Consider the following 22,802-nt stretch of genomic DNA (forward strand, 5'->3'; position numbering starts at 1 on the left):
GACATAGTCTTTTTGAAGCCTAGCGTCTTCAGGGCCTTTTTCACTGTCAGTCTGTTGGCTCTTATTTTCATAGGGTTTTTCACGGATTGCAGACAGCAGCCTTCCTGTCCTTTCCTATCTAGTTAGCTTGGGCCCCGTCTTTGCTCAGTCTATCTTTCTGTCTGTGTTGTGTTTTTTCTTCTTGCTTCACCGTCATTATATGTGGGGGGCTGCCTTTTGCTTTGGGGTCTGCTCTGGGGCAGTTTAGATTTCCCTTTCTGTCTTTAGGCTATTTAGTTCTCCGGCTGTGATCGAGGGGTCTAGGGCATCGTAGGAACCCCCCACGGCTACTGCTAGTTGTGTTGATAGGTTCAGGGGTCTGCAATCCGATAGCCGCCAACCTCTCTGGTTTTCTGGACTTAGCTAGCATTTCTGTTTTTGCCTCCTACGGTGACTCAATCATAACAGCTATCACTGTGCATTTGGTCATGGTGCCGCATTTTCGCCAGGACGCATCCATACGCCAAGGTCGGGAACAGCTTGCCAGCCAGGACGTATGGATTCGGCCAAGATGGTGAAGGGGTTTAAAATATACTGTCAAGTGTCTAAAAGATAAACTGTCTTTGTTGCCCACAGCAACCAAACAGAAATCAGCTAACATTTTTGAAACAGCTCTGGTAAAATAAAAACTGAGCTGTGATTGGTTGCTATAGCTGTGAATGCTTCAAGTAGGATTCACCTTTTATCCTATAGCATTAATCAGGAGACGGCATGGGTACAAAGGGCTAGCTACTTGATGTTATTTCCTAGAAATTCTTCTCTTACGAGAACAGTGGTTCTCGGAGTTGAATCCTTGGTGCTGGGAGAAGAGTAGAGTCTTCTGTGGTTAAAACTCTATGAGCCCATTCAGTTTTTTCTTCTCATAAATTCATTCAGAAAACCGTCATGTGTGTCCATATATACATATAAAACTGAAGCTGATCTAGATGTGTGCAAGATGCCCAATTGTATGTGCACACAACATTTTTTTCAGGTGGGCGATTTTTTAAGAGAAAAACCCTTCAGGATATGTTGGCTTTTTTTTTTTCCTGAAGAGCCTCTTTAAGGTTTGCTTTCTTTTTTTGCTGTTTCCGAAGCGATGTTTTCACAACTTTTTTTTAGCATTTTCAGGGGATTTTTTCTACTGGCATGTTCCGGACCTTTTTTTTTAACTCCATTTAACAATAAAGAAACTGCTAATGGGTGTTAAAGCATAAGCACTAGCAAATCACTCTAAAAAAAACATCCAGCGTCTTGTGAGTGTCCCCTTTGACTTGTATTTTAAATTACAGAGTGTCTTCAGATTGGAAGTCACCTAAAGAACAGTCAGGTCACTTAGTTTAATCGATTGAAGTCTTTGGAAACCTGAAGTGTTTAAAACATAACTCCCATCCATACTGAATTCAGCGGGATAGTCCTAGTTAGAGGGAGCAGTCCCACTAGGTCAGGACTTTGTCCCGATTTCCACTCTCTCCTTGCGATGTCTTCATTGCTCTGTAGTTCCTCCATATTGGGGATGGGGTGACATATCTGCTCTGCACACAATTACATTACATAAATAAACAATTTATTTTGTAATCTGGTGTCCCAGGGAATCAATCCCACAACCTAGCAAGACTTGGAGGATTTTCCATACTTGAAGCTGCATTGAAGGCTCTGACTCCACAGGCAGATTATACTGATGCATAGAGATATCTCTGTATATATCAGTGTATTTCTATGTACCTGTACAAGTTCTAGAGGGAAAATACAAATTAGATTTTTTTTCTTCATACAAAATTGCAAAAAAATTATGAAAAACAATTACAATAATGCAATACAATAATGGAATCAGCGTGCACAGGCTCGATGACTCCACCACTTGTTACTGAGCCTATGCACGCTACTTCCATTCATTCCCCAGTAGTTTACAGTCGGAGTGATCGCATTAGCAGCGCTCCGCCTGTAAACTGATTAACCTCTGAGATGGATTACGCCATGGGACGTGACCGATCGCCGGACAGGTATGGATATTGTTGGTTTATTATTTTATAATTTTTTACAGGAAAAACAATGGCGTCAATATGGAATTAGGTGTATAATAAAGCTTTAAACACTGTGTGTAGTGTATTCTTTCATTAAAAGACTTTGTTCTTATTTGTGTGTTTATTTAACCCTTGAATAACTCTAGAATTAGTAATAGAGAGGTGTCTTATTGACACCTCTCCATTACTAATCTGGGCTTAATGTCACCTTACAATAGAAAGGTGACAATAACCCCTTATGACCCCACTTGCTATTGCTACAGTGCAAGTGGAAAGAACTCGACAAAGCTCCAGAATAGGCGCATCTAATAGATGCGCCTTTTCTGGGCAGCTGCAGGCTGCTGTTTTTAGGCTGTGGGGGGCCAAGATCAATGGCCCCTTACCAGCCTGAGAATAGCAGCCCTCAGCTGTGAGTTTTGCCGGGTTGGTTCGCAAACCGAGGGGGACCTCACGTCGTGTTTTTATTCATTCTTTCTCTCCTGCTCACTGTTGCCGGCAGAGCAGGAGAGAAGAACAACAGCCGCGTTCAGCACCAGCCGCCGGGGAACAGCGCTTACTGTAGTGCTTTCTCCCTTGCAGCCATCCATGTGGTCCTGATGCGGCACACGTGCGGCACACAGGTGCCACACGTGTGCCACACGGATGTTCCACGTATCCACACAGACACGGATAGCTCCGGTACTGTGTTTTCCAGTACCGGAATTATCTGGACGTGTGAGACTGCCCTCTGACATCGCCTTCTGGCAAGGTAGAAATAGCTGGTAAATGGGTGTGGATTGGGGTGTGGTCAAAATTTGCAGCAATGTTTGTCAATCTGTCATTTAAAAGTTGGGAGGTAAAAGCCTGAACATCTAAACAACAAGGCATTTTAAATTGAAAAAGAACTAGTGTGAACATAGCCCTAAAATCAACAGGAAGGAAGAAATCTGATGTAAGACGTTAGTAAATACAAATTCAGTATAACCAGGATATCTTTATTACTGCAGATACAAATAGCCGCAGATTGGCTCATCTGAGAGAATCAGGTTCATTATGCATTATGGTTTCCATGGACTTATTGACTTGCATGGCAATTTGAATATCTGGTCAAAGTCAGGCATGGTGCATTTTTTTCCTCGGACGCACTCTGTCCGAGGAAAAAATCAGATGTACATGGCCCAATAGAATAACATAGGTCTGAGTGTGTTCTGATGTTTTGTCAGATCACGCTTGGACTGAAAATATACCTATCTGCATAATCCCTAACAATCACTCATATACTCCAATGACTACAAATACTAGCTACTGGTAAACAACATTCAAAAAGAAAAGGCAAGAAATGGTCAAATTTATTTATTAATTCGGATACTACTGCTTATGTAGTTGGTATTAAACTTAAAGGAGCATTTTAAGAAAAATAATATATTGCTGCAATTAAAAAAGGCATACAGTATATACTGTACATATATATACTGTATATACGTATATATATATATATATATATATATATATATATATATATAGATATTTTAAATGATAAATTAATATTTTTTTACATTAGTAAGCTTGTCTCTAATTTACCTCTAAAGGGAAGTTGTCATGTTAAAAAACAATATTAAACTACAGCTATGAGAGTTAATCTGCAGGCTAATAGCACTCTGACATTATGCTGTTTCTGCCCTGAAAGCCCCTCTGCAGGAGGAAATTAACTTTCTTCCTCCAGACGGCCTCAGGCTTTGGTGACATTCACACATTCCGCATTTGGTCAGTGTTTTACATCAGTATTTATAAGCCATAATCAGTAGTGGAACAATCAGAGGAAAAGTATAATAGAAACACATCACCACTTCTGTATTTATCACCCACTCCTGGTTTTGGCTGACAAATACTGATGTAAAATACTGACCAAATACTGAACGTGTGAACGTGGTCTTTTAGTCACAGAAGCGCAGCTTCAGTCACCATTCAGTACATGGCGAAGAGCAGCTTAACCACACCCTGGCACTGACTGACAGCTGTACTGTTGCACTGCTGAGCGGGCTGTCAGTCAGCGCCTGGGTGCAGTTACAGCTGTTGCTCACTATGTACTTTGTGGTGACTGAGGCCATCCCAGTCAACGTCTATGACTGAAAGCTGGAGGCTGTCGGAAGGAATAACGTTCATTGTCTTACGGCAGCGGGGCTTTCAGTGCGGGAACCAAATGGCGTCAGAGCTTTATTAACCTGCAGATTAGCCCCATTTCTGCAGGTTAATAATGTTTTTTCATATGACTGGTTCCCTTTAACACATATACATAGACACTACAGGTCAGTGGACTTAAACAGCAAGGTAGTGGGAGTAAGAACCCACTTAGGGTACGATTTCACAAAGTCAAATGTCATTCAGCAAATAGTGAGATTAATACATGGTATTATCTATTAAAAGATAAGAAAATATAATGTTCTGCCTATAAATATAAAAATTGAAAAAACTCCAGCCTAGGAAAGAAACACCTCTGGCATATGTGGAAGACAATCCTTTTCTCCAGACAGAGCTTAGGAGTTGCCTGTAACACTCTACACTTAAGATGAGAGACCCCGTGTTTGCCTTAGGCCCCCTGAGGAATCAAGTTTGAAGAAACACGTCGGGAAGCACGCAGGGATAGTGCAGGGCCTGTGCATTAGGGCCAGATGTGAACTGTCCTTGTCAGGGTGGGAATTTGGGGAATTAGTTTATTATAGCCCAAATAGGGATCTATAGGACTAGGCTGCCTTCTAAGTTCTTCTCTTTCCTGGATGGAACCATTGGGATTGAACATCTATTAGGGTGAGTGCACACAGTGTGGATTCACCTGCGGATTTTTCCACGCGGATTTGCAGGTAAAGTGACCTGCGGTTTTCCTGCGGATTTGCCAGCGGTTTTCCCCTGCGGTTTGACACCTGGACAATGGAACAGGTGTCAAACCGCTGCGTAATACGCAGAAAGAATTGACATTGACAATCCGCAGCGTGTGCACATACCCTAAGGCTATGTGCCCACGTTGCGTGTTAAAACGCACACTGAAAACTGGACTCCTTCCCAGAAATCGCGCGTTTTTTTCAGCGCGATTTCACCGCGATTTTACCGCAATTCTGTTCGCGATTTTGCCGCAATTTTCTCAAGCACTTTCCAAGCGATTTGAAGCATCGATTGGAAAGTGATTGACAGGTTGGTCACACTCGTCAAACATAGTGTTTGACAAGTGTGACCAGCTTTTTACTTTTGAGGCCGCCTATGCGGCATCAATAGTAAAAGATAAAATGTTAAAAATGATTAAAAAAATAAAAAATCGGGGTATATTTACCTTCCGACGTCCCGCGCTGCCATCCCGGGCCACAGCGTTCCCAGTAATGCCTTGCGAGACCTGTAATGACGTTGGTCTCGCGTTACTATAGCGATCTCGCGAGACAGCTAGAGTCACGCGAGACTACGTCATCACAGGACCTTGCCGCAAGGCATTACTTGGAACGCTGTGGCCCGGGAATGCAGCGCGGGACGTCGGAAGGTAAATATACCCCGATTTTTTATTTTTTATTCTTTTTTTTTTACAGGGGTATGGTACCCAGGGCCTGGAGGACAGTCTCCTCTCCTCCACACCGTGGGTACCAACCGCACATGAGACGCTTAACTTCCCGCATGGTGGGCATAGCCACATGCGGGAAGTAAGCAATTCTCATGCATTCCTATGGGTGCGGAATCGCGGCAATTCTTTGCGATTCCGCACAAAAGAATGATCATGCTGCGATTTTTTCCGCGATGCGATTCCGCCGCTGGAGAAAGCGCAGCATTAGCACAGCATGTGCAGAATGCCATAGGAATGCATGGGGTGCGTTCTGTACACAATTTTTAAACGTTTTCGCACCGAAAATCGCGGCAAAAACGCTTAAAAATCGCATCGTGGGCACACAGCCTAAGGGTGTTTCTGACTGTATTGTTTTAGAAAAGGATTGGCTTCCACATCTGCCAGAGGTTTTTCTTTCCTAGGCTGGAACCTTTTCTTTTTTTATGTTTATAGGCAGCACGTTTTATTTTATTAGTAAAAGCTATGTTTTAATCTTACTGAATCACATACAGGTCTGTGGACAAACAAACAGTATATGGAGATCTCCAGTCATTTTATTCAGGAAAAATGTCCTTCTATAAAGGTGTTATATTCTCAAAGGCCTCATTGTCCACTCCTTCACAAAACTGTAAGCTGTCGATATGAGATCCAGTTTCTACTGCTTCTGTGGATTTCATCCTTTCTTCACATTCTTCGTGGTCTTCAGCTTTTGCACTCTTTCTCTTTCTATTATAAAAATAACAGGAGTCATAAAAATTGTATATGGAGATAATTTTTTTTATATTTTACTCATTTATAATTTGCGATCATATTCCACAGCACTTTACAAACATCATCGCTGTTCCCACTGGGGCTCGCAATCTAGATTCCCTATCAGTAAGTCTTTGGAGTGTGGGAGAAAACCAGAGAACCAGTAGGAAACACATGCAAACATGGGGAAAAGATACAGACTCCTTACAGATGTTGTCCTTGGGAAGATCTGGACCCAAGACCCCTACACTGAAAAACACCAGTGCTAACAAATAGTTACAGCCTCCCTCTTCCTAAAGTATTACCTCAGCCTTTATCAGAGACTATCAAGTACTATTGATTCTGGGAGCCCAATTTACAGCTAAATTCAAACATTATCTGACCTTGTTCACAAATTTTCAGCTAACACATTCTTCATATATTTTAACGGTAAGCTGGCTGTACCTAATCATTTGTACTAAATGTCCATCTGGTGGTCTGTATGTGGGGGAGACAGGGCAAAAACTGAGAACAAGGATGAATGCTCATCGTCACACAATAAGAGAAAAAAGAATGGATCTACCTGTGGCAAAAACATTTTTGTATCCCCGGTCATAACATGATGGACATTAAATTACTTGTATTAAAAGGTAACTTCAAGTCTCAGAGAGACAGGATGATCTGGGAGTATAAACTTATGACAACTTTTGACACACTCAGTGCAGGAATGAATGTGTTGCATGGATTTACGTCTTTTTACATCAATTAAGGAATTTGCTGTCATGATCTCAGTGCGGGTTTGACTCGCACACGTGGGGTTAATGTTTGGAACCAGTGCTGATGACTGGCATTTCTGGGGTTAAAGGTTGTGATCCTGATGCAGGCTTACCTGCACACCTGGGGCTATGATTGTGGCCTCTCCCTGGTTCTGGGGAGGCTTCTTATAGCTTCAGGACGCTCCCATCCCTGTCAGTTATACTCTTGCCCTTGGCATTGTGTGGTGACCCCTGAGTGTGTCTGTGCTGTGTTCTGGTTACTTGATTCTCTGTGTATGACTCGGTCTGTTCTCTGGATATCGCTTTGGATTCTGCCTGGTACCTCCTATGTCTGTTTGGTTTTGATCTCTGCTTGGCCCTGATTATCCGCTCTGTCTCATCCCTGGTACTGTACTGTGATCCTGTGTATTACCTTTAGCTTGTAGCACGCATTGTCACCTCTGCTGCCCTGCTCCCCAGGTAACTCTTAGCACTGCTTCTGTACTCAGGACACGCGCACTGGCTCTATGAGCAAGTGTAGTGCGGTGTCTCTGACATTTGCTCTTCAGACCTTCTGGGGTCATCACACAACACAGAACCAGACCCCAATCAGAGGACGATAAAACTTTCACACTCCTTATCTATGAACTGTTCCAATATTTATGCTTATCCCTCTCCCATAATGACAATTCTGCTTCACATCACTTGTTTTATCTATTGCATTATTTCTGTGCTGTTTTGTGTATAAATATGTGATTCTTCAGATGTTGTACTAGTCTAGCCTGATGAAGAGACCTGAGTAGTATCGAAAGCTTGCAATACGTTACCATCTTTTCTTTTAGCCATTAAAAGGTATCAACCACTGACGACTCTCAATTCTAAATATACCTCTATCTACTGGCTAACATGGTACAAAGATATATATCTTTCCTGTTTCATTGTTGGTTTTATGACAGTAAACTCAGAAACAAAAAAAAATTCCTAGGATTTCCTTGACCCTTGATCAAAAAGTACAAAGGCACATTATTTTACATGCCTGGCAGGGAACATTTGTTTTGAAATAACTAGATAAGAAGCTCACAGGTCATGAATTCTGACTATCTTAAGTCTTTATGACTCAGTAAGTGGAAATTTATACTCTCAGAAATCATTAACTCTAATAGCATTTTCTCTATATTTTGTGTGAACATGGAATAAGTTCATGTTACCTTGATAGGAAAGCAATTAAGATGATCCATAGTTATTTGCTGGTGATCGCATATCAAGCATCAATATTTCTAATTGAGGCCAATTCAACTCTACTCAAAATGAGATCATCGATGACAAATGGAAAATTACATTACGTCATGAATCAAACCTCTTATAATTGAGTGCGCAATATAATTTACCAACAAAAGAAAATATGACATGATCTGGACATAAGCTTTAGGAAAAAATTATTACAATTGTAAAATATTGTGAAATGAAGATGCAAAAGTAATAAAAACTGAAATGTACAATGTATAAATCATTCATGAAAGGAATACCAGAGAGTCATTAATAGGTCCAAATATCAATAGTGCAAAGGTCCATATAATTAAAGACAGATATAGATAAAAAATCAATGTCTTTATTCAAAATTACATAGGTACAAAAACAATCCACAAAAAAGTGGTAAAAGTGTGCAATAGGTTAAAGAACAGGCGGGCAGCTTCATAACCATGCAACAATGGTTAGCAACATCACCATGGACTAATCAATTGTCCATTTACAATGAAAATAGAATTGGTTATAGTAAAAAATACATAATGTAATCCATTGTAAATTGCAATGATATATTTACATAACACGTGTCCACATAGGCAAAGCAATGAGGGCAGAAAATCACAACAGATGCACAATTTAGACTAAGTAATAAGTACAATGATCCCCATGATATGTCCATCCGACACTAGTCAAAAACGTGCAAAGTTTTTGGATCAATAGCTGTCACTGAACAGCCTCATGCAGCACTTACCCATAATAGATGTGTAACCAAAGAGTAGGTGCCCGACGCGCGTTTCGCTGTGGCTTCCTCGAGGGGCAGTGCACTATTGATATTTGGACCTATTAATGACTCTCTGGTAGCTCTTTCATGAATGATTTTGTAATTTTGAGAGTATCCTTGTACTAAGGAATATGTACTTTTCAACCCAATTTTTCCTAAATGCTTTTCAAATGTACAATGTATATAGGTGATGAGAAACAGCTAATTGCTATAAAGTGGAAGACTTTTTTTAATGGCCTTCGGCTCGATTTTGAGCCATGGCGACTTGATGGATGAACGAACTGTAAGAAGTTTGATCTTATTATAGAGCAAGATATATACCGCATTGTAAATTTTACTAATAAACCTAATTTGCCATGGGGGGTGGAATTATTTTTTCTTGATCATACCATATCTCCTGGGCAGGGGAGGAAGCAAAAGAGAGGACACAGACACGACAGCATGGAATCACAAATGATTATTTCAGGTAAAACATTGCTTAAAAAACAGGCAATGAAATGTTTTGCCTCACATAAAAAATAATTTGCAATCCGCTGCTGTTCTGCCTGTGTCCACTCTTTTGCTTCCTCCCCTGCCCAGGAGCTATGGTATGATCAGACAACTGCATGGTCACACATGACCATTACACAGTACACAGCAGGGGCACATGTATAAGATTATCTCAGCACAGGAACATTTTACTTAAACATCCAATTGTGGAAATTATTATTATTCCAAGATCCATTGATTAAAATGTGCTTGTGGGAAAACCCCTTTAATCTATGACTGCAGTGAAGAGGAATGTGAGCTCAGGACCCTAATTTTATTTTTTTGTGGGAGTCCCAGCAAATGATCATATATGTATCACCTATATCTATCCCAGCAAATGATCATATATGTTTCACCTATATCTAGGACAGGTGGTAAATGTGATTTGTGGGGACACTCTTTTAACCCCTCATATAGCTGGCATTTCCTTTTTGTATGAATAATTTTTGAATCAGAGCAGTGAAAAGGAACAGGGGCTGTGTCCCCCTATTTAAGGAACCCTCATCATTCAACATTTAACATCAATCCTGTAGTTAGGTGAAATGTCATTTATGGGGAAAACTCCATAAACCTCTCACATCTGGTATACATCTTAGTTTTCGCTTCAATCATTTTGTGAATCTTTATTCATTGTTAAAAAAAAACCCTTTATTTACAGATATTTTCTACATTGTCATTTCAAGAAGTGATGGATGAACAGACTTACCTCATGCGTTTGATTCCTGATAGCACAAATAAAATGCACACCACTCCGAGAAGGCCAACCACCACCCCAAATACAATCAGCCAGGATTTGCTGGAAGACATAACCTCGGGAGCCAATGTCGGGGGTATAGAAAGGAATTCCAAGGTGTTATCATCTAATAGAAAGGCATTATTTATCCGGTTCCTTCCAAGTCTATAAAAAAAAAATGTACATGAGAGTAAAAGTGGACATGTAATTGTAGTCCAAAACAGTCAAGAAGACACAGCTTAAAGTCCTCAGATCAAAATATAACTTACCGTACATAATTTTTTTCAACTTTAAAATTATTTCATAATATTTAATAATTAAATTATGTAACATTGTATATGGTAATAAAAAATGGTACCAATAAAAACTTTGAGATTCTCCTCGCAAAAAACAAGCCCACAAACCATTAACCATTCCAATGCTCGGAATGCAACAGGGGTTTTTTTTTGCCTGTAATATACCTACACTTTGCAGTTTGAAAATATATTAGAAAAAACTTTAAATATTTAGTATTGTCGGTAACCATATTATGAAATTATGACTTTAGTTACATTGCATGATAAACAGCATAACAAAAATTGCAAAGGAAATTGTTTTTCTCCATTTTCAAGTCCCCAAAGGTTAATAAAAATTAAAACAACAATTTATAAGCAAACCCTAATACAGTTTCGGCACCTGGAAGATAAACTTATGGTGTTGTGAGTTCATTTTCCCCTTCGTCACTGAGGTCTGGTGAACTCCCTATTCTGGTAAAGGAAGGTAATGAGCCTGATTATCAGGCACCTGAGCCTAATGAAGATGACTGGCTGAGTGGAGTCACGGACTGGATATAAGGCTGCCGACGCCCTTCTGCCCTGCGGGTGATTTCTCTGTGGACTTCTAGGAAACCAGTCTGATTCCTGCTCCTCTAAAGCTAAGTTTTCTGCTTTGCCTTTTAGCATTTGTGTTTTGTTTTTGTTTGCCTTGCTTTTCTGGATTCTGCCATTCCCTGCTGGAGTGAGCTATTCTCCTTTTGCCGGTTGCTCTGTCTTCAGAATATTCCTGAGTACTGACATAGTCTTTTTGAAGCCTAGCGTCTTCAGGGCCTTTTTCACTGTCAGTCTGTTGGCTCTAATTTTCATAGGGTTTTTCTCGGATTGCAGACAGTAGCCTTCCTGTCCTTTCCTATCTAGTTAGCTTGGGCCCCGTCTTTGCTCAGTCTATCTTTCTGTCTGTGTTGTGTTCTTTCTTCTTGCTTCACCGTCATTATATGTGGGGGGTTGCCTTTTGCTTTGGGGTCTGCTCTGGGGCAGTTTAGATTACCCTTTCTGTCTTTAGGCTATTTAGTTCTCCGGCTGCGCTCGAGGGGTCTAGGGCATTGTAGGAACCCCCCACGGCTACTGCTAGTTGTGTGGATAGGTTCTGGGGTCTGCAATCCGATAGCTGCCAACCTCTCTGGTTTTCTGGACTTAGCTAGTATTTCTGTTTTTGCCTCCTACGGTGACTCAATCATAACAGAATCACCCGCCATACCGCAGATCCTAGGGTACTCAATAGCAGGAAAGAATTGTGTTTAAAAAAAAAAAAAGAGTGTGTATATTCTTTCGTCTATATCTCTGAGGCCGTAGGGGGAATTTTTTTTTCTCTCAATGGAGATAAAGCAATTGTCTGATCATGTGGAGCAGCTCGCTGCGGAAGTGCGGGGAATTTACGCCTACCTTGCTCGTTCGCATGCTGTTGAACCAAAGATCCCTACACCTGATGTATTTTTTCGGGATCGATCTAAATTTTTGAGTTTCAAAAATAATTGTAAATTATTTTTTGCCTTGAAGCCTAACTCGTCAGGGAGCTCTGCGCAGCAGGTTAAAATTGTCATCTCTTTGCTGTGTGGCGATCCCCAGGATTGGGCGTTTTCTTTGAAACCAGATGATCCTATTCTGACTAATGTGAACGCATTCTTTCAAGCCTTGGGGTTGTTGTATGACGAACCTAATGCTATTGATCAGGCTGAAAAGACCCTGTTGGCATTGAACCAGGGTCAAGATTCTGCAGAGTTGTACTTTCAAAAGTTCCGAAAGTGGGCGGTCCTTACTACCTGGAATGATAATGCCTTGGCTGCTCTCTTTCGGAAGGGTTTGTCAGAAGCCGTAAAAGATACTATGGTGGGATTTCCTGTTCCTCTAGTCTGGACGATTCTATGTCATTAGCCATTCAGGTTGATCGGCGTTTACGTGAACGCAGGATTGCACGAGAGGTGTTGCCACCGGTAGAACAGACGTCTGAACCTATGCAATGTGATAGAGTTTTGTCTAAGGCGCAACGTCAGGAGTTCAGAAGGTGTAATAAGCTGTGTTTTTTCTGTGGAGATGCCTCACATACTATTTCTGTTTGTCCTAAACGAGAGAAACGCTTTGCACACACGTTTTCTGTTGGTGGTGTTCAACCTAAGTTTCTTCTGGCAATTACTCTGATCTGCTCCCTGTCCACATTTTCCGCCAAGGCTTTTGTGGATTCGGGAGCAGCGCTAAACCTAATGGACTTGGATTTTGCTAAACGTTGTGGATTTCCGATGACACCTCTACAGACGCCTATCCCTTTGAGGGGGATTGATGCTACTCCTTTGGCTAAAAATAAACCTCAGTTTTGGACCCAGGTGGTCATGCGGGTCGCCCCAGACCATCAAGAAAATTGCAGATTTTTGGTGTTACATGGTCTGCATGATGCCGTTGTTCTGGGGTTTCCCTGGTTGCAAATTCACAATCCAGTTTTGCATTGGAAATCTGTGTCTGTGGTGAGTTGGGGTTGTCGGTGTGCCTGTAGTGAGGCTCCGGTTTTTTCCACCTCTCCTCAGTCGCATGATGTTCCTGACTATTTGGCGGACTTTTATGATGTATTTAGTGAGAATGAGTCTGCGTCCTTGCCTCCTCATAGGAGTTATGACTGTGCAATTGAACTGAGCCCGGGGTGTAAATTTCCCAAGGGTCGGCTCTTCAATTTATCTGTATCTGAGCACGAAGCTATGCGGTCCTATATTAAGGAGGCGTTGGAGAAGGGTCATATTAGACCATCCTCTTCACCCTTAGGTGCCGGGTTTTTTTTTGTGGCCAAAAAGGATGGTTCTTTAAGGCCTTGTATTGATTATCGTGCCCTCAACAAAATTACTATTTGTCATGATCCCAGTGTTGGATCTGGCGGTATTAAAAGCACAAAGTGAACTTTTTTTACTTTGGTTGAGTTCAAAGGTGTTTTGACTGTCCCCGGTGGTGGCTAGCGGTATCGCACCTTAGGTTTAGGTTAATGTTCACTTAATTAGGGATCAGGTGTGACTCCCTATAAAGGTGTGCTTAGGGGGTTCACTCACGGCTGGTGATATTTCTTTCTGAGTTGTTGGAGAGCCTGGTGGAAGGATGGAGCGGGATAGGAGTCCTGCGCAGTCAGCCAGAGAGGATGAGTGCCAGCTAATTGTGTCTGCAGGAAGGACTGGCATGGCTTGGTGGAGTCGCAGTTTATGGTGTCGGCGGGAAGTGCGGGCATGGCTTAGAGGAGTGGCGACTAGGAAGAGAGTTGCACTCAGCATGTTCGACTTGGTTGCTGAGAACTGGACTCGAGCATGCTTGGATTCTTGGCAGAGGCTGGACTCATCTTGGGACTCTGTGTACTGGACTGCTGCAAGTGGTGATGGACTCTGCTCCCAGGCTGCATGATGGTGACGGATCCAGTTATGTGATGGATCAGGGTGGAGGAGAAGATGCACATAGGTGGTGGGCTCTGTTGCTAGGAGCGCACGCAACAGAGCAAAGATAAGTGGTGTTTCCCCTGTATTGTCTCTTTCCTCATGTGTGTTGTTACTGCAGTGGTGGGATTAGTCTCTGCACCGACCCATTCCCTAGTGAGGGTTTAGGGTCAGGGTGAGCAAGGGCGTTAAGGTACGCGTGCCGCGACAGGTGCGGAGCCTGTTTAGGGAATGTTAGGAGTGCAGGGACACTGGCTCAGGGGAGCTTAGGAGGTCTCCACATCCCCCATTCCCTATCGCAGGGCCCACCATTGTTAAAGTTTACCAGGTTCCCCCCTTATTTAAATTCGCCATACTGGAGGCGGGGTTTCCAGAAATGTATATGTTAACGTGTAATTCCTAAATTCGCCAGGTGGAGGCGGCGTATCCACCTGCACTTTCTATTATTTAAATTCGCCCCACTGGAGGCGGTGTATCCAGGGTCACGTGTGTTATGGGTTCGCCTTGCGGCATCATATGCGTCCTGACACACGTGATCATGACACTATTAAATATCAGTATCCGTTACCCCTGATTTCGGATCTATTCTCTAGAGCAGTGGTCCCCAACCTTTTTTGCACCAGGGACCGGCTTGAACCAAGACCATTCTTCCATGGCCCGGCAGGGCGGGGATGGAGGTGTGACAGGGGCGGGGCTTTGGTCATAAGGGGGCGGGGCTATGGACGCGGTTGTAGTTTAGCAGTGCATATTTATCATTTAATTATAACATTTTTAATGTGACTCAACTCACCATAGGTTTTGAATGAGTGGGAGCACCTGGCTTGTTTCTCTGTTTCAGTGGGAGCACTGGGCTACTTCTACTGATAACCGTCACTGCTAATGATGATTGGAACCTACAAGGAAATGGAGCATTGAGCACTTAAGAACAATTGTACTGGAGTACTGTACATGCTGATTATTTTCTAATCATCAGAAAATGTATGTGTGGTCCCCCCCGTCCAGCTCTGTGTGGCTCCCCCTGTTGTATGCATGGCTCCCCTGTCCCATCCTGTATACATGGCTCTGCTCCCACTCTCCCATCCTGTATACATGGCTCCGCTCCCATCCTCCCATCCTGTATGCATGGCTCTGCTCCCACTCTTCTATCCTGTATACATGGCTCCCCTGTCCCATCCTGTATGCATGGCTCCGCTCCCACTCTCCCGGCCTCCCTTGTATATACGGCTCCGCTCCCACTCTCCCTCCCCTGTATATACGGCTCCGCTCCCACTCTCCCTCCCCTGTATATACGGCTCCGCTCCCACTCTCCCTCCCCTGTATATACGGCTCCGCTCCCACTCTCCCTCCCCTGTATATACGGCTCCGCTCCCACTCTCCCTCCCCTGTATATACGGCTCCGCTCCCACTCTCCCTCCCCTGTATATACGGCTCCGCTCCCACTCTCCCTCCCCTGTATATACGGCTCCGCTCCCACTCTCCCTCCCCTGTATATACGGCTCCGCTCCCACTCTCCCTCCCCTGTATATATGGCTCCACTCCCACTCTCCCGGCCTCCCTTGTATATATGGCTCCGCTCCCACTCTCCCTCCCCTGTATATATGGCTCCGCTCCCACTCTCCCTCCCCTGTATATATGTCTCCGCTCCCACTCTCCCTCCCCTGTATATATGGCTCCGCTCCCACTCTCCCTCCCCTGTATATATGTCTCCGCTCCCACTCTCCCTCCCCTGTATATATGGCTCCGCTCCCAATCTCCCTCCCCTGTATATATGGCTCCGCTCCCATTCTCCCTCCCCTGTGTATATGGCTCCGCTCCCATTCTTCCTCCCTTATGGCTCCGCTCGGCTCCCCCATCCTCCCCATCATACTTACCCTCACGTCGCTGAACTTCCTTCCCGTCGCTGCACGTCCCTGCATCTCGCGGCGCTTCAGCTTCTTCCTGTGCGGAGCGGTCACGTGCTACCGCTCATTAAGGTCCATGAATATGGACGCCACGCCTATGGGAGATGAGTGGCGTCCATATTCATGACCTTAAATGAGCGGTAGCACGTGACCGCTCAGCGCTGGATGAAGCCGCCGGGGGATGCAGGGTGAGTATCAGCTGCTGCACCGCCCCCCGGCTCCCCTTGTGTCCGCGGACCGGCAAGGGCACTGCAACGGCCCGGTGCTGGGCCGTGGACCGGCGGTTGGGGACCCCTGCTCTAGAGTTAGAGGTGCTTGCTGGTTTACCAAGCTTGACCTCAGGGGGGCGTATAATCTTATCCACATTAAGCAGGGGGATGAATGGAAGATGGCGTTTAATACTCCGGAGGGACATTTTGAGTACCTGGTGATGCCTTTTGGGCTCACTAATGCCCCTTCTGTCTTCCAGTGCTTCATGAACGATATTTTCCGAGACTTTGTCGATAAATTTTTGATTATCTATCTGGATGATATTTTGATCTTCTCCAAGGATTGGGATTCTCATGTGGAACATATTCGGACTGTGTTCCGGATCTTGAGGGAGAATTCCCTGTATGTCAAAGGATCGAAATGCCTTTTTGGAGTACAGAGGATTTCATTTTTGGGATTTATTTTGTCTCCATTAACTATTGAAATGGACCCGGCCAAGGTACAGGCCATTTATGATTGGGTTCAGCCCACTTCTTTGAAGGCCCTCCAGAAGTTTTTGGGTTTTGCTAATTTTTATCGGAAATTTATAGCAAACTTTTCTAGTATTGCCAAGCCATTGACTGATCTGACTAAAAAGGGTGCTGATGTGTTGAATTGGTCTCCGGAGGCTGTTGCTTCCTTTCAGGAGCTGAAGCGAAGATTTACCTCCGCCCCGGTTTTGCGGCAACCTGATGTCTCACTCCCGTTCCAGGTAGAGGTGGACGCTTCTGAGATTGGTGCAGGAGCTGTTTTGTCCCAAAAGGATCCTGTAACATCTAAAATGAATCCCTGTGCTTTCTTTTCCCGAAAGTTCTCTCCATCTGAACGTAACTATGATGTGGGGAATCGGGAACTGTTGGCCATGAAATGGGCATTTGAGGAGTGGAGACATTGGTTGGAGGGAGATAAACATCAAGTTGTGGTCCTCACTGACCACAAGAATTTGATTTACCTAGAGTCGGCTAAACGCTTGAACCCTAGACAGGCTAGGTGGGCCTTGTTTCTTACACGTTTTGATTTTGTGGTCTCTTTTCTTCCTGGAACTAAAATGTCAAGGCAGACGCCCTCTCTAGGAGCTTCTTTGCTGATTCTCCTGTGGTGACCAAGCCTGCTACCATCTTAGGCGAAGGGGTAGTTCTTTCTGCCATCTCGCCTGATTTGAGACTTGCTCTGCAAGAGTTCCAGGAGGACAAACCTGAGCGTTGTCCCAGTGGAAAGTTGTATGTTCCTGACCAGTGGAAGAAGAGAGTGATGTCTGAAGTTCATTGCTCTGCATTGGCTGGTCATCCAGGTATTTTTGGTACTAGAGATCTGGTGAGTCGCTCTTTTTGGTGGCCCACCTTGTCTCATGATGTCAGGAATTTTGTGCAGTCCTGTGGGACTTGCTCCCGGTCTAAATCTTGTTCTCGCTCTAGTGGGTTGTTGATGCCTTTGCCGGTCCCCAGGAGGCCATGGACCCATATTTCAATGGATTTCATCTCTGATATGCCGGTCTCTCAAAGAATGACTGTTATTTGGGTGATTTGTGATAGGTTCTCTAATATGGTTCATCTTGTACCACTCCCTAAGTTGCCGTCTTCCTCTGAGTTGGTGCCCCTGTTTTTGCAACAGGTGGTTCGCTTGCACGGGATTCCTGAGAACATTGTATCTGACAGAGGAATTCAGTTTGTGTCTAGATTTTGGAGGACTTTCTGTTCCAAGCTGGGAATTCAGTTGTCCTTCTCCTCTGCTTTTCACCCTCAGACCAATGGGCAGACAGAGAGAACAAACCAGACCTTGGAGTCATATTTGAGATGTTTTATTTCCGCTGATCAGGATGATTGGGTTTCATTTTTGCCCTTGGCCGAATTTGCTTTAAATAATAGAGCTAGTTCTGCCACTTTGATGTCACCTTTTTTTTGTAACTTTGGGTTTCATCCTCGATTTTCTTCAGGGCAGGTGGAGCCTTCTGCCTGCCCAGGTGTTGACACTGTGGTGGAGAGAATGCACCAAATCTGGGACCAAGTGGTGGATAAGTTATCTCTCTCCCAGGAAAAGGCCCAGCGGTTTTCCAATCGACATAGGACCATTGGTCCCCAGTTTAAGATTGGTGATATGGTGTGGTTATCATCAAAAAATATTGCTATGAAGGTGGCTTCTCCTAAGTTTAAGCCTAGATTTATTGGACCTTACAAGATTTTGGAGATTATTAATCCGGTCTCTTTTCGTTTGGCTCTTCCTGTCACATTTAAGATCCATAATGTGTTCCATAAGTCCTTGTTGAAGAGGTTTGTTGAACCAGTTGTTCCTGGGGTGGCACCTCCGGACCCTGTGTTGGTTGAGGGTAACGTGGAATATGAGGTAGAGAAAATACTGGATTCCCGTCTGGCTAGACGGAGACTCCAGTATTTGGTTAAGTGGAAGGGTTATGGTCAGGAGGATAATTCCTGGGTCTCTGCCTCTGATATTCATGCCAAAAGATTGGTGCGTGCCTTTCATCGGGCTCACCCTGATCGCCCTGGTGGCGTGGTTGAGGGTTCGGTGACCCCTCCTTAAGGGGGAGGTACTGTTGTGAGTTCATTTTCCCCTTCGTCACTGAGGTCTGGTGAACTCCCTATTCTGGTAAAGGAAGGTAATGAGCCTGATTATCAGGCACCTGAGCCTAATGATGATGACTGGCTGAGTGGAGTCACGGACTGGATATAAGGCTGCCAACGCCCTTCTGCCCTGCGGGTGATTTCTCTGTGGACTTCTAGGAAACCAGTCTGATTCCTGCTCCTCTAAAACTAAGTTTTCTGCTTTGCCTTTTAGCATTTGTGTTTTGTTTTTGTTTGCCTTGCTTTTCTGGATTCTGCCATTCCCTGCTGGGGTGAGCTATTCTCCTTTTGCCGGTTGCTCTGTCTTCAGAATATTCCTGAGTACTGACATAGTCTTTTTGAAGCCTAGCGTCTTCAGGGCCTTTTTCACTGTCAGTCTGTTGGCTCTTATTTTCATAGGGCTTTTCTCAGATTGCAGACAGTAGCCTTCCTGTCCTTTCCTATCTAGTTAGCTTGGGCCCCGTCTTTGCTCAGTCTATCTTTCTGTCTGTGTTGTGTTCTTTCTTCTTGCTTCACCGTCATTATATGTGGGGGGCTTCCTTTTGCTTTGGGGTCTGTTCTGGGGCAATTTAGATTTCCCTTTCTGTCTTTAGGCTATTTAGTTCTCCGGCTGTGCTCGAGGGGTCTAGGGCATCGTAGGAACCCCCCACGGCTACTGCTAGTTGTGTGGATAGGTTCTGGGGTCTGCAATCCGATAGCTGCCAACCTCTCTAGTTTTCTGGACTTAGCTAGCATTTCTGTTTTTGCCTCCTACGGTGACTCAATCATAACATTATGGCTTTTGGAACTGAATGGTAATGGCAAAAACATTGGCAATAAAGAAAAAAAATTAGGGAAAATCTTTGGCCTTGAAGGCCCAACAAAGACCATATCCTTAAAGAGGTTATCCAGGACTCTAACACTGAAGGCCTCTCCTTAAGATAGGTCATTAATGTCTGATCGATGAGAGTGCGACACCCAGAACCCCCGCCGATCAGCTGTTCCTGGTGTCGGCCGGAACTGCTGAGTTACGGAACTGCACAGCACAGCTCCATCAACGGAATAATGACTGTGGTTGGTACTGCATCTATTGATTTGAATAGGGGCGGATGTGCAGTACCCGGCCGTAGCCAACAGGGCTGAGCTGTGCAGCTGTGTAACTGAGCAATTTCATCTGCCGACACTGTGAACAGCTGATTGGCAAGGGTGCTGTGTTTCGAACCCCGACCTATGAGACTTTGATGACCTATACAAAGATGACAGCATGTGAGCCAACAGCTGTGACCAGCGGGAAAAAGGTTACTGCCAGACACAGGTGTTGGTTGATGGGAGTACTACTCCATCATCCAATAACTGCTCACGCAGATTATGGCGCTTTTCCCAGCTCTTCCCACTTGCCCCGCTGCAGTGGCAAGTTGACTAATATTTGTGGGGTTGATGTCAGCTTTGTAATATCAGCTGACATCAAGCTAACAGGTTAGTGATGGAGAGGAGTCTATAACCATCACTATTCATCAGTAATATAGGCAAAAAAAGTTGTGAAAGTTCCATCAGTTGTATCCAATCTATATAGTAATATATTGCATAAATATATCACTACAAATACTGTAGGATTATGCAGCCATGCTATTAAAGGGGTTATTCCATTAGACCAACTAATCCTCAAAAACACATCCCAGTCTCAACATTTTCATTCGCAGTAGATGGACTCCTGGTCCCCAAAGTAATTAGAGTTTCTGACAGACATCCTGTGAGCAGCGTATCAACAGATCCTTCTAACAAAATGGTATTATCCAAAATGTACAACCCCTTTAACTACCGTAGGAATCCTGAAACTTTCATACGCCTTTCTGCTTTCTAGAACAAGAAATCGTGAAAACACGACAGAGGGATAGGCGGAGGAAGTTACAAGGTAACTGGTAATTCATACCGGTACCAATAGCACCAGTTTATAGAGAAAACCAACTAGCACCAATTCCATGTTACATGTAGGAAGCTTTCCCCCAGAAACCCAGAACAGGTCATTAAAAACTTTCATGAAGGTGACTTTATAACTACGGCTCTGACAAATCCTTCTCTGTAGATTCTTTTAACATTAAAACAAGGTTTCACTAGAGAGGTGATAGAGAGAAATATTTACAAAAAAATTAAAAAAAAAAAAAAAAGTAAAAAAAAAGTAAAAAAAATTTAGATTATCTTTCTCTATAAAGCATTTCACTAACTTACATACACCATTAATATTTTTACTCCGTTTTAATACAGATTATTTCAGTATTGTAAATATTTTACAAAATTCCTTCCCATGCTTCAGCAGGAGCAGATTTTATCCAAAATTCTTTTTGATGTAATTTTTGTGTAGTCAAAAAAATCTGTCACGATTGACCAATTTTTTCCCCCTAGTTATTATTTTGATAATAGTAAGTCACGTGTCACAGGGCTCACAACTAATGAGTCATAGATGTGGAGTCTCAATCTCAACATGTAACCTCTGTCATTACATGGCTAACTCTATTACCTTTTCCACAACACCTAATATGAAATATTCCATTAGGGCAGAGACACACTGGCAAATTTTTCGTCCGAGAATCGGATCGTAAAACTTGCCCTGGCCGGCACCTCTCCTGACCTGAACTTGACAGCTGCATAGTAATCCATCACGCTGTCATGCTCAGGTCAGGAGAGGTGCTGGCCAGGGCAAGTTTTACGATCCGATTCTCGGACGAAAAATTCGCTAGTGTGTCTCTGCCCTTAAAACAAAACTCTCATCAGATTTTTGCCACCCGATCTGATAGCCACATAATGAAGGGACAGAGACCCTGATTCCAGTGATGTGTCATTTACTGGGCTGCTTAGTACAGTTTTTATAAAATCACAACTTTATCAGCAGGATATTATCACTAGAGGACTAGTAAACCTGCTATCAAATAGTCCTCCATATTCATGAGCTATATATAACCCCACCACCACCACTGATTGTCAATTTCAGCCTATGCACAGCGTACACAGAAAGCTGCCAATCAGTGATGTTGGCGGGGTTATACAGAGCTCAGCATTCAGAGAACTGCTGCATCTGCAGCAGTTAAACAGGGATTTTATCAAAATCACAGCATGCAGACCAGTAAGTGACACATCTCAGGAATCAGGATCTCTGCTCCTACATCATGCTGCTCTCAGATGGGGAAGCAAAAATCTGGTGGCAGGGTGACAGATTCCCTTTAAAACTTATTTCAACTGTGAAACAACATGTGCTATTTATTTGTCCCTATGTGAACGTTTTCATACACATCAAGTTGGCTGTACTTCCTCCCCTCTAAAAAGAATTGCGGAACATACCTAAATCTACAGGGTGGGCAATTTATATGGAAACACCTAAATAAAATGGGAATGGTTGGTGATATCAACTTCCTGTTTGTGGCACATTAGTATATGGGAGGGGTGAACTTTTCAAGATGGGTGGTGACCATGGCGGCCAATTTGGATCCAACTTTATTTTTTTCAATGGGAAGACACATCAAACTTATTGAGAATAAAGGATGGAGGGAGTGATCACCACCCACATCAGCTGACCAGCAACAAAGCAGCTGCCAGCAAGGCCATTAACCCTTGTTGGCCTGAAAGGAAAAAAGCTACATTTAAATCATAGCAGAACCAGAGCTGCCACAAATCCAAAAATGAATCGTGACACAGGAATAATGGGAGTTGTTGGTGGGCGTTCAATCTACTTCATTGGTCTTCAGTCGCAAACAGATTTTTATTAAAGGTGCAAAACGACATGTAGTATTATTTGTATGTCTTTTTTGAAGGGAAAAAAAAATGATTTTTACTCCTGTATTGGTGCTGGATTACAATGTCTACATTTTTTTTCTTTTCATCCTTTGAAATAGATTTAAAACCATACACTTTAGATAGTTGTTGAATGACAACAGGTGTATCTCTACTTAATGCAACCCTACGTATGCACGATCATTTTGACGGAACGTGCATGGGATTAAGCTGCTGCCCCCTCTGGATAT

At 43.5% G+C, this 22,802-nt stretch overlaps 1 protein-coding gene across 1 annotated transcript in view; it reads right to left on the minus strand.

Moving 5' to 3' along the window:
- Nucleotides 1-5,520: 5,520 nt before the first annotated feature.
- Nucleotides 5,521-22,802, minus strand: part of CLTRN (collectrin, amino acid transport regulator) — an 86,536-nt gene continuing 69,254 nt past the window's right edge. Inside the window, exons 5-6 of the mRNA XM_073565264.1 lie at nucleotides 10,346-10,537; nucleotides 5,521-6,327 (exon numbers count right to left, since the gene is read on the minus strand). Coding sequence (XP_073421365.1) covers nucleotides 6,177-6,327; nucleotides 10,346-10,537 — 343 coding nt within the window. The 3' untranslated portion in view covers nucleotides 5,521-6,176. The remainder of the gene's footprint in view (nucleotides 6,328-10,345; nucleotides 10,538-22,802) is intronic.

This window comes from Dendrobates tinctorius, unplaced genomic scaffold (assembly GCF_039654945.1).
Source record: "Dendrobates tinctorius isolate UK_male_01 unplaced genomic scaffold, ASM3965494v1 ptg000016l, whole genome shotgun sequence".
Lineage (NCBI taxonomy): Eukaryota > Metazoa > Chordata > Amphibia > Anura > Dendrobatidae > Dendrobates > Dendrobates tinctorius.